The following is a 13068-nucleotide window of genomic DNA, read 5'->3' as shown; positions in this document are numbered from 1 at the left end:
ATCAGTGAGTAGCTAGACCAAAAGAACTTTCCACACCTTTGCTACGAGTTGCCCTAGTTTGTACTACATACTTGGACAACGTGCTTTAGCTTACGTTAGTAGTCGCCGATACTCTTATAGTTACTATATTCGGCATGAAACTCTTTGATTCCGATCTTTGAGTTTCTTATTCGGTTTTGAAACAATGTGGGATTTAATATCCCCTTAATTTAAATAATGTTTACATTGCCAAAATGAAGCCTATTGGCTCTTTATTTTAAATAAAATACTTACTTTAGTTCTTGTTGAAATAACAAATACATTTGGATTAGTTTTTGATGCATTTGATATAATCTTTTCTAGATCATTTTGTCTAAATCCATTTACAGAATTGTAGATTTTTCACTAAATTTACCTTTATATATACAGGGTGTTCGGGATAAATTTGACATATTTATAATTAATTATATTTTTCCGTAAGTTACATGTATTAACACACACTTCTCTTCATTTAAAAGTTTGGACCCTTCTTCATTCATATACAAGATGTCAGAAAGGATGGATAGCTGGAACCCACCTGAATCATGGAAGAGAATAACTTGTATCATGATGATTCGTGCCCGCCATCAAAATAAGGATATTACGACTGCTGCCCAATGCTCCCTGAATACAGTAAAAACAATCAGGCATGAACTAGAGACTTGCAATGGTGACTACGAGGATGTAGCAAGAAGAAAGATCCCTAGCAGACGATCTGATTGCGTTCGTACAGCAGAATTCCTCGCAAATCTGCAGGAACAGGTGTTGAAGAACCCTGGCATTGGAATTCGGGCTTTGTTCGTGGAGTTGCTAACTGTAGTCAAGCCCTGGATAACAAGGGTAGCCAATGGTAGGCCGTATGTATGGCAGCAGGATTCGGCCCCTTGCCACACCTCTGGGAAAAGTCAAAAATGGTTGTCTGAAAATTTCTACGACTTCACCAGTCCAAATGTTTGGCCTCCAAACTCCCCAGACCTTAACCCCATGGATTATTTTGTATGGGGCGCAGTTGAAAAAGACACCAATCGCACTTCCAGTAATACAAAAGCCCAGTTAATGGATAAAATTAAAACAGTTTTTGCGGCCCTTCCCAGGGAGACTGTAGCATCAGCTTGTTCGAGGTTCCGAAGCAGAATTGAAGCTGTGATCGATGCTAATGGTGGTTATTTTGAGTAAATCTTGTTGATAGTATTGTAATTAACTCTGCCTGTAATGTTTTTTTGTCAATTCATTAAATTTAATAGATACAAAGAAGATTTTCTTTTTCCTTATGAAACTGTCAAATTTATCCCGAACACCCTGTATATATATATATTACCTGCAGATATTCCAAGTTGTCCTTTAAAACCTGATTCATTTGTAACTGTACTCTAGTATTCCGCTTGCAATACATAAATGAATAAACTATCCTTACAACAAATCTAAATGTATTCAGTGTGTCTGATCAGTGCTGTAATTTTTTACCAGTCAATAAGTTCTAATTAATTCATGGAAAAAAATTAGGTTTCTTTAAGCCAAATGGCATTTTAAAACTTATGAAATAATATAGTTTCAAGAAATGGGAGAAATTCAGTTTTTTAAAAAATTGATTAATAGTTAATTAGTCAGAAGATTTTTCATATCTTTCTCTTTATAAACAATCAACTAATCTTTTGTTATACATATAGCTTAGGTGCTGAACATTAGAAGCATTTGAGGTTATAAAAATGCTTTTAAAGAATATTAGAAAGACAAAATAAAAATAAATGTGCCTAGAAATTTTCAGTAAAATAACTGAGATTTACTGAATAATGCTAATTTCTTTCCTACCATTTAAACTAATTCAACTGTCTTAATTTTAATCGCTAAACATCATAATATGCAGTCCATGTAGAATTTATTGCATTTTTTTCATTAATCAGTGTTCATATTGATGAATTCTCATAAAGACACAAAACAAACTATTATTGATAGAAAATTTTCATTAACATAGAACTTCCTTTCCAGAAATACAAGACTGATCAAACTTTTTGATCAGTCTTGTATTACTGTGCATGTACTCCTCTACTACACATCTACTCCTTGGGCATTCTACCTTATTGAATAAAAACTTTATCAGTAGTATTTTTTACTAAATGATTTAAGGAAATTACAACATCAACTAATATACATTAAAATAAATTTTAATGTACTTCAATATTTCGGCAACATCACGTTGCCATTTTCAAGGAACTTAAGAACAAGACACGTGCACGCAGGGACAACAAACAGTAAGTGAGGAAGAAGCAGGTAGCTATTATTTCTCCTAAAGTCCTAATGGAGCCCCTAGCAGGCAATGTTGATATTCTTGGGCTATTGGGCTGAAGGTCTTCTGATGTAGGTTTCCCAAATTTGAGGCAGTCTCATGCAGCCAAATTTGTTGAGGTTTGGATTGTTTCTTAGGGCTGAAGCTGATTCCACAAAAAGCCTTTCATATTTGAATTTACTACGGTGTATTATGGTGGGTATCCAGCGCATGGTCAGCAAGACCAGAGTGGCTGTATTGGTGAAACCGGATGCAGTCCTTGTGTTCTGAGATTCTGATATTGGCTGTCCTGCCTGTTTGGTCAAAGTAGGACAGCTTACAGCTGCAAGGGACCTGGTATACACCAGAGCCACTCTGGTCTTGCTGACCACACGCTGGATACCTGCCATAGACTATGGTGGAAGAAAGCCATGATAATACACCGTAGTAAATGCAAATATGAAAGGCTTTTCATGCAGCTTCAGCCCTAAGAAACAATCCAAACCTCAACAAATTTGGCTGCATGAGACTACCTCAAATTTGGGAAACCTGCATCAGAAGACTTTCAGCCCAATTGCAGAATACCAACATTGCTCGCTAGGGGGGGGCACCATTAGGACTTTAGGAGAAATAATAGCTGCCTGCTTCTTCCTCACTTACTGTTTGTTGTGCCTGCGTGCACGTGTCTTGTTCTTAAGTTTCTTGAAAATGGCAACATGACGTTGCCAAAATATTGAAGTATATTAAAATTTATTTTAATGTATATCCTAGTTGACGTTGTAATTTCCTTAAATCATTTAGTAAAAAATGCATAACCAACATCTAAGCCTTTCCACAAGAATTTATCAGTAGTAGTAGTTGTGCATGTGTGCACCTAAGAACTATCAGTTTGTTTTTCTAGCTATGAAATTTAAAAAAAGACCATGGCCCTTTGTATTATCAGAAGAATTTTCACTGTCTTTTAGAAAACCATTTCATTTTTTTCCCTTTATTATAAGTTTTTGAATTGTATTTTGGGCTTCATTTTATATTGTTACATACTTAACAGTGTGTATGTATTTTCACTTCAAAGCCATCTCTCAAAAGTCGATCTACTATCTTCACTGTGGGTAACCGAGGGAGCATTTTGACAACTGAATTAGAAAGTCCCATTATAGTTCCTCATGCAGCCCAGAAAAATGAAACAAGGGTAAATTATTTGCTTATTATTGCAACTTATAATTTTTATAGATAATTGTTATATATATATATATATAATATAAATGATAATAAGATTAAATTTTCAAAATAATAGATTAAAATTATTTAATCTATATTATTTTAAAGTTTTCTTAAGCTTGACTAATATAAATAATAACAACTGACAGGAATATCTTGTGACATGATTGCGAACTATGAATGAATGAAATATTTATTTTTATGTTGCTCCCACCCATGAAAGGTTATTTGCAAACCTGTAGGACATTTTGTACCGTGGTGAATTAGGAATTTTTTTCCCCATTTCTATCAATTTTATATATATTTTTTGTATTTTTAAATTTTTTTTACATAGCTCAAAATCCTGCTCTAGGAACATGGAATTTTTTCAAGCTACTTCAAGCCTCCAATTAGCAGGGTGTTATTCTCACACTGGGTAATGAAATTCATCTCCCTAAACACAATCACAAACATCCATTCCCATGGCAGGATTCCAACCTACAGTCTGTTTGTTGGAGAGCAGGTATGTTAACCACTTGATTCCTAATTATCCATCCTTTCTCATTCATCTCTAGATGAATGAGAAAGGACGAATAATCAGGAACAATATTGGATGCTTGACATTACGTTCATAACCATAATGAAGTATAAGCAAATGAAGGGGAATAAAAATTTTATGGTATAAGCAGGCCATTTCAAACCACACAGCTTTCCTCAGAAAGGAAATTATGATGAATGTGAAAATATAGATGGCAGTGCTCTTTATGTAGATTGCATCAAAATGCAGGATGTATTCTGATTGGTTACGAATTTCAGGTTAATTTTAATATGTTTCAATTGCCATTCTTTAATCAAATAGGAGTGATGGCTATTTATGGCATTAACTGTCGTTTTAATTGCCTGTGTGTTTCAGATATATGTAATTTTGTTTAAAAATTTTGGAAATCAAGTTTAGCAATTCTTTGGATTTGTGGCATGTGGTTTTTGTTCTATTGCATGAGCAGCAATTTCAATTGGTTTTAGGGTTTTTATTCATTTGAATGTTTTTCTTTTTTATGGTTCTATTGAGATTTTCTAGATTGGTACAGAAAACCTGTATTTTCTTCATGTGATTTACACACCATTTTGTTGGAGCATAGTGTTATTAATAACTAGTTCTTGTCCCAAACAGAAATCTGGTAGGCACTTACAAGTATTATTAGTCTTGCTCTTTTCTTCAAGTTTTACCAAAACATTTCCAACAAGAACCAGCTTCCCCTTTTCTTTGTTAGGTGCTGTTTAGTATAACCTTCTGCAAAATAGAAAGCATTTGCATCACTAGAATCACTGAAAAGTATATCTGTGGGTATGAGATTTATACATTTTGCTTTACTTCCTTATCTGTGGAAACTATTCCCCAATTTCATATATTAAAAGTAAACATCTCATCATGAGAGAAATGTTTTGTCCAACAAAAATTAGATGTGTTACTTATGGTAGAGAAAGAAATAGACAAAAGGGGGGGGTCCCTAGTAGACTACTGACTCCACAGATAGAAATAACAAATTTTAATTATGCACTGATTTTTCTATGAATAATAAAAATCACAGAACATGAGAAGTCATGAGAATTACTGATGTGATTCTGTACTGTTGTACACAAAGCTAAGTCTGAGTATCAAACTACAAGCTAAAGACAACACACAAGAATTCTGTCTATAGAATTCTTGTGCTGCAAGTAAAAGAAAGAATGGATATGAAACAATAACCCTTCTGAATGCAGATGGTGTGAGGGTGACAGATGCAGAATAGGTTGTTCAACTAATGAGTGTCCATTTTGTTAAAAGCTATCAACTGGAGTATTCAACATTGAATTCACTGCTACCTCTTTATTGAACGAAGAAATTCAGGTGTATGAAGAGGAGGTATTAGAGCTGTTGCACTGACTAATAACAATTCAGCAATAGGGACTGGTGGGATATCAGCATGGGTGCTAAAAGAGTGTTCAGCTGAACTGATTATTCCTTTGACCAGGCTATATAATTAGAGTCTCAAAACAGGGAAGATTCTGCAGGACTGGAAATAATGTGTGATAATCCCATTGCACAAGGATGGTGCAAAAACCAATGTATCCAACTATTGACCAATCAGTATCTCAGGAGTGGTGGTGGTGATGAAGATTTTGGAAAAATTGGTTAGAGCTTGCATTCAGAAATGGGTTGACATTGAATCTCTACTTTGCAGTGAACAGCATGGGTTTACTAGATATCCTGAGAGTTCACCAAGAAACAGTTAACTGAAAGACAATTTATCGAAAAAACAATTCACCGATCAACAGTTAATCGAAAACACAATTCATTAAAAAATCACAATTCGTCAAAAATACAGTTCACCGAAAAATGAATTATAAGGCATGTGGGGTGAAGATGTGCGTGCAATTTTTTTTTGTTTTGTTTTGAGAGGGATATATCTTTCAGGTCACTTATGTACGGTAAACTACTATTTATCCGACTTTGTTCGGAAAGTGATTTTTTTGCGTGGCATACTGGTTGCAGTGAATGATATCCACTGAGGCAGATATAGTTGAGATGTTAAATGAACATTTCATAAAGGTATTTCATCCTTGTGAAAATAACATCCTACAGAACTTGAGGTCAGTGGGGAGTGAACTCACTCACCATCAGTGAGAACACTGATGGTAAGTGAGTTGGAGGTATACATGAGGAATTCAGTAAACTCTATCAAGCAGCTTATAGGACTTGTTGATATATCAACATGTGTCTTTGCGATATCTCAGAAGAAGAAGTCACTAGTGGTGTGGTGAAAGGACCAGTTGAAAGTAACAAGCTGTATGATGGGGAGGGGGGGGACTGAAAAGTTCTGATAAACACTTAGAACAAAAATGATGTTAAAGCATCTGATATAAACAACAAGGAAAACCATATCTTAAAACCCTTTAACACCTATGTTTCCCGAAATTGTAATAATTATTGTTTTTCATTTAGGATATGTAAGAAAACATGTTAGTGGTTTTGAAGAAATTTGAAGACACAGAGGTGCGGGCCATCAGGTTTTTCATGCTGCAAGAAAAGTGTGCAACTGAGATTCACCAAACATTGTATGAGAATTTAGGGGACTGTGCCTTCCAGTATAACCAACAATTGAAAGCTGGGCATCCTGAGACACAGATGGATGCTCCTAGGTCAGGGAGACCTTTCACAGTGATCGCACCTGCAAACTTCGATGCAGTGCATGCCATGATCCTTGATGAACAAATGCCAGCCAAAAACATCGCAAAGACTCTGGAGATATCCAGGGAACAAGTTGGTGTCATTATCTACCAAAATCTGGACATGCAGATATGCTCAGCAAAGTGTCCCCAACAGTTTGAATGCCGACCAAAATAGAAAACTCGTACTGTCATCTCAAAGGATTTTTGATCATTTTGAGAAATCAGGTGCAAATTTTTTAGCTCATATTCTGACCGTTGATGAAACATGGCTTCATCACTATGATCCAGAGAACATACAACAGTCAATGGAGTAGAGACACAAAGGTTCTCCATGGCCAAAGAAGTTTCGAACCAAAAAGTCAGCAGGGAAGGTTCTTGCCATTGTCTTTTAGGATATGGATGGTGTAATCCTTACCAAGTACCTCAAAAAAGGCGAAACTGTTACAGCAGCTCTGAAGGAATTGAAGGAGGTACTGAAGGAAAACCATTGCGAGGAACTAAGCAGAGACATATTGCTTCTGCAGGACAATGCACCTGCTTATGAAATCCAACAGACAATATACAACTTGGGATTTCAATGTCTACCGCAAACACCATATTCACCAGACCTGTCCCCACGGCCAGCCCTAGGAATTTTGTCCCCATGCAGTAGAATATTTTGCCGCCTTTTCCCTTAAAAAAAAAAAATCTTTTAATGACGTCTTAAAAGCCATGCTGTTAAGCTAGGCTTCAACATCTCTGATCTAATAAAAATTCATAAGTTAATGAAAAATAATCTTGAATGAAAAAATAATCTCTTCTTGAATGGCAGTCAGTCTCAAGTAGAGTAATGTGGGCAAATATGAGAATGGGGAACTGGACAATGAGACTTATTTGTGCATATGGTCCCACAGAAGGTTCTACTAAGGTAGAAGTGGAGGAATTTTTTGGGGCTTTAGAAAAAGCAACTGACACAATGAAAAAGGAAAAGTTGGTCCTTGTTGGGGATCTAAATAGCAGAGTAGGAAATGATTGTGAGACATACAAAAATATTTTGGGAAAATTTGGAGAAAAGAGCAAAGCTAATAATAATGGCAAATATCTGTTGGATTTCTGCTCAGGACATGGACTTGTTATTACTAACACCATGTTCCAACATAAAAATGTGCACAAATTCACATGGGGAGAAGAGGCTAGGAATAAGAAAAGTCTCATTGACTATGTTATTGTTGATAGTGATGTTTTCTCCCTGGTGCAAGACACCAGAGTGTACAGAGGATTTGAAATTGGAAGTGATCACTATTTAGTCTTGAGCAGGATAAAATTGAATTTCATATTGAAAAGAAAAACATGTGAGAAAGTTTTAAAGCGAATAAAAGTTGAGCAGCTCTCAGATGTGAACTGTAGACTAAAATACACAAAGATTATTGAAGAAAAAATGAAAGAGTTTGAGAACAGGAATCAAACCTAGGAAATTCAGTGGCAAACTCTGAAGAAAACATTGATTGATTCTGCCAGAGAGGCATGTGGTGAGGTTGTGTGCAAGGATAAAAAAATCAGAACTCCCTGGTGGACACAGGAAGTTAAAGAGGCAGTGAAGGAAAAGAAGAAAGCATATCAAAAGTTCCTGGCAAATAAGTCAGCTTTTACTCTTAGAGAATACAGAGACAAATGTAAGAAAGCTAAACAGTGTGTAAAACTAGCTAAACAAAAGTCATGGGAGGACTTTGGCAAGAATATAGAAAATAAATATCAAGAAGGTGGCAAAATAATCTGGAGGTTGTTGAAGAAGCTTAGAAATGGAGGAAAGAGTGCTGTAAAAGGAATTAGAGATGATAAAGGTGACATGAAAACAGGAGAAAAAGATATCCTTGAAGTATGGAGTAATTACTTTGAAAAACTGCTAAATGAAACAAGCAGTGATGACAGCACAGTGATAATAAACACTGACCAGGCATGCAGTCAGGATTACATATCCATACTTGAAGTAGAAAAAGCCATCAAAGGTTTGAAATGTGGAAAGGCAGCAGGAGTAGATGATATTCGACCAGAAATGCTGAAGCATGGTGGTATAAGAGTCTTACAGTGGTTGCACTGCATAGTTCAGAAAGCCTGGACAGAGGGACGAATTCCTGATGATTTGAGTAGAGCTCTCATAGTACCCATATATAAAAAGGGAAATAAAACTGAATGTGAGAATTACAGAGGTATTTCCCTACTGAGTGTTCCTGGCAAGATCTATGCAAGTATACTTGAGAAACGGTTGAGAAGAATTGTGGAAGAAAAGCTTGGTGAAGAACAAGCTGGATTCAGGCCAAATAGAGGCTGTCAGGATCAGATCTTCACTTTACGACAAATAGTCGAGAAAGCATGGGAATATAACAAAGATCTGTATTTAAGTTTTGTCGATTTGGAAAAGGCATATAACAAGGTGCCAAGAGAGAAGCTATTCAATATGCTGCAGTTATATGGTGTCAATGGGGCATTATATCAAGCAATACTTAGTCTTTATTTGAGTTGTAAGTCAGCAGTTAGAATTGAAGGAAGTACAGGAAGACGGTTTAATGTTAAATCTGGTGTGAGACAAGGATGTACATTATCCCCTCTGTTATTCATTATCTATATGGATCACATTATGAAGGAATGTGGTATTAAACCTGATATCAAAATTGGAGATGTTAATGTCAGCTCTTTGCTTTATGCGGATGATGTTATACTTCTAAATAAATCCGCTACAAGTCTGTAAGATTCTCTGACTAAATTGAATAGCTGTTGTAATAGATATGGTATGAAGGTCAGCAATAAAAAGACAAAGACAATGAAAATAGGCAGAATCTTTGAAAATGTCAACTGTGTTGTGAATGGAGAACTTGTGGAACAAGTAAAACATTTCAGCTACTTAGGCACGATTTTCACTGAAGATGGTAAATTAAATATAGAAATAGACAACAGAATCAGCAAAGCTGGTATGGTGGGAAGTCAATTGAATAAATTCATATGGAATAAGAAAGAAATTAGTCGGAACACTAAATTAGCTGTATACAAGACAGTGTTCAAACCAGTTTTAACTTATGGATCTGAGAGCTGGGTCAGAAGTAAAACACTTGACCAAAGACTAGAGACCGCAGATATGAGAGTCCTGAGAAAGATTAGAGGCGTGAACAGATGGCATCAATGGCAATATCATATTAAAAATGAGGATATTAGGAAAGAACTTGACATTGTCAGCATCCAGGAATGTGTTAGCAGAGCTAATCTCAGGTGGTATGGTCACTTAAATGGAATGGGAGAGGAAAGATTAGCAAAACAAGTGTTCTCTGCCAGGTTGGCAGGAAAACGACCCAGAGGAAGACGAAGATCTAGGTGGATTGATACGGTACAAAGTGCCTTAGACGATAGAAATATAAGATCCGATAATGTTGGAGTCTTGACAAGTAACAGACTGATTTGGAGGAAAATTGTAGATAGGAAGTTAGTAATGATGTAATTTTTTCATGTAGTACTGTCATATCCTGTACACCCCTTGAGGGTACATGGCAGGAATTTGATGATGATGATGATGAAAAATAATCAGAAACTATATTTTTTACAGAAAGAGAGAGAGAGAATTAACCCTTTAACACTACATTCTTTTAGTTATGATTTTTTTTAAAAATATACAGTACAATGAAGTTTTGTTATGTAAAAATTTAACTAATGACATGTTGAAGTCTGGTTTCAACAGAGAAGGAATAAATGACTTTTTTATGATTTATTTTTTGTATACTTGAGGCCAATTTTGCTCCCCCCCCCCCAAAAAAAAATTTGACGCCCCATCCAAATGCACGTTTTGCATTTTTGGTAGAGCTGGCCCTGCCTGGCCCCATCTGACTATTTCCTATTCCCAAATAAAAAAAAAAAAAAAAACACTTGAGAGGAACAAAATTTACAAATATGAATTCATATCTGCAGCTGACTGGTTTGTGCAAAAAGGGAGACATTATAATGTCTTCCTTTATAATGTCTTATAATGTCTCTGTATAATGGCCTTTTTTATCAGAATGCATAAAATGCATGTAATGGCTAAATAACGTTTGCCGAATACATGTAATGAAAAGACTTAACAGAGGATTCGAAGTGGCAGCATCGTTGTAACAAGTGAATAATAGTTAATGAGGAATATGTAGAATAATGTGTAAGTTATGAGGTTCTACCTCAATTCCTTCATGGTGGTTATCAGAAATATTCTGCACGCCCTTGCAAGATTTAAAATTATGGGAGGCACAGATGGGAAGCAGAATATAGAATGGTGGGGAGATATCTTAGAGGATATGGAAGAAATGCAATGTTCCAGATTCTTATCCATCAACATCGGTGATGCTAGTTGATAAGGAACTGAAATGTTAAAGATATTTTGCTAAAATTGTGAGGACTGCAGTGCATTCTGGTACTGATGCCGAGAACACTGATATATAGGGGTAAAGATGTAATGACTCCATTCTATAAAGTTTTATTCAGACCGCATATGGATTATTGTGCCAAGATTTTGTTACTTGATTTTCAAATGGATGAAGGTATGTTGTAAAAGATTCAAAGATGATTGACTAATGGTGGTTTCTAGTCTCTGGAATGTTGAGCACGAAGACAAATTGAGGGAATGCATTGTAGAGTCTAGTGAATAAAAGACAAGGATGGGGGGGGCATCATCAAGATATTTAAGTTATTAATGGATAATTATCGGAATAATGAGTATCAGATTTTTCATAGAATGGGTAGAGTCAGGGAAGAACAAGAGGCCATCCCTGGACATTGTATAAAAAGATCATGAGTAAATGATAAGGACTAGTTTTTTAAGGTGGTGAGTTTGAGGGTGGTTGGAATGTGTTGCTTGGAAGTGTAGTGGGTGTGAAGACAGTGAATGCATTCAAGCCACAATATGATGAGCTGTATGTGTAATGGAGGGTCTCCCAATATGAGTCGTTGACTTCCAGGAGGTCTAATAATAATAATAATAATAATAATAACACACGCATACCCGGTCATATGACATGTTAGGTTCCAGACCACCTCCATATAGCGAATTTCATCCTCGTAGGCAGGCTTATACGTTGGTTATGCATTATTAAAACACTTAAGGAATAGAACAACGTAGTTAAGGATATAAATTAAATTAAACTTTAATAAATATTTTCCGATATTTCGGCAATGTCACATTGCCATCTTCTAAAGGAACTTACACAAAAAAAGCACGTGCACGTAGGCACTACAAACACAGTAACTGGGAATGAAGAGATGAAGCTATTGTTCTCCTAAAAATCCTGATGGTGCCCTCTAGCAGGCTAAGTAGGTGTTCTTGGCCGTTGGGCTGAAGGTCTGCTGATGTAAGCCTCCCAAATTTGGGGCTGTCGCATGCAACCAAATTTGTTGAGGTTTGGAGAATTTCTTAGGGCTGAGGCTGATTCCATAAATAGTCTTTCGTATTTGTATTTGATATACAAATACAAATTTTGATATACAAATACGAAAGACTATTTATGGAATCAGCCTCAGCCCTAAGAAATTCTCCAAACCTCAACAAATTTGGTTGCATGCGACGGCCCCAAATTTGGGAGGCTTACATCAGCAGACCTTCAGCCCAACGGCCAAGAACACCTACTTAGCCCACTAGAGGGCACCATCAGGATTTTTAGGAGAACAATAGCTTCATCTCTTCATTCCCAGTTACTGTGTTTGTAGTGCCTACGTGCACATGCTTTTTTTGTGTAAGTTCCTTTAGAAGATGGCAATGTGACATTGCCGAAATATCGGAAAATATTTATTAAAGTTTAATTTAATTTATATCCTTAACTACGTTGTTCTATTCCTTAAGTGTTTTAATAAAGCGAATTTCATCATAGTGAATCACTGCCTTTTTTATCAGAATGCATAAAATGCATGTAATGGCTAAATAACGTTTTAGTAGTCATATCTGTGCGTAAATGACGTGAATAAAGCATTTGTTTACGTCAGTTACGCAAAAGAAACATTTAAAATAATTTTCGGAAACTTTAATCTTATTCTGAATCGCATCGCTAAAAGGAACATGCCAACCTGTTTACATGCCAATCTGCATCATTAAAAGTTTTCTCATTTCGTCAAAAAGATTGCCACGTTTACGGATAATTGTAATATTAACTAGTGGCTTTTTTTACCACTTGACTAAGAACTTTATATTTGTTTTTAACAAATCTAACAACAGTAGTGCCAAGTAAGTTTAGCCTATGGCCTCTCTACGAAACACCATTCTCAGCAAATTTAATTATTTTATTCTTAGTAGGTAATGTAATGCGACCTCTAACTTATGCGACTTCTTTTCACTGGAAGCAATAGCACCCATACTTGGAATTTTATCAAAACTGTGACAAGAAAATAATTCGTATAAA

At 35.8% G+C, this 13068-nt stretch overlaps 1 protein-coding gene across 1 annotated transcript in view; it reads left to right on the top strand.

The window, feature by feature from the left end:
- Vps52 (vacuolar protein sorting 52) overlaps positions 1-13068 on the top strand; it is a 273390-nt gene that overhangs the window by 165816 nt on the left and 94506 nt on the right. Inside the window, exon 11 of the mRNA XM_090396657.1 lies at positions 3337-3470. Within this exon, the coding sequence (XP_090252783.1) occupies positions 3337-3470 (134 nt within the window). The remainder of the gene's footprint in view (positions 1-3336; positions 3471-13068) is intronic.

This window comes from Typopeltis vanoorti, chromosome 8, assembly GCF_054136105.1.
Source record: "Typopeltis vanoorti isolate ZY-2024b chromosome 8, IOZ_Tvanoo_1.0, whole genome shotgun sequence".
Lineage (NCBI taxonomy): Eukaryota > Metazoa > Arthropoda > Arachnida > Uropygi > Thelyphonidae > Typopeltis > Typopeltis vanoorti.
This window is presented reverse-complemented; position numbering and strand designations above follow the sequence as displayed.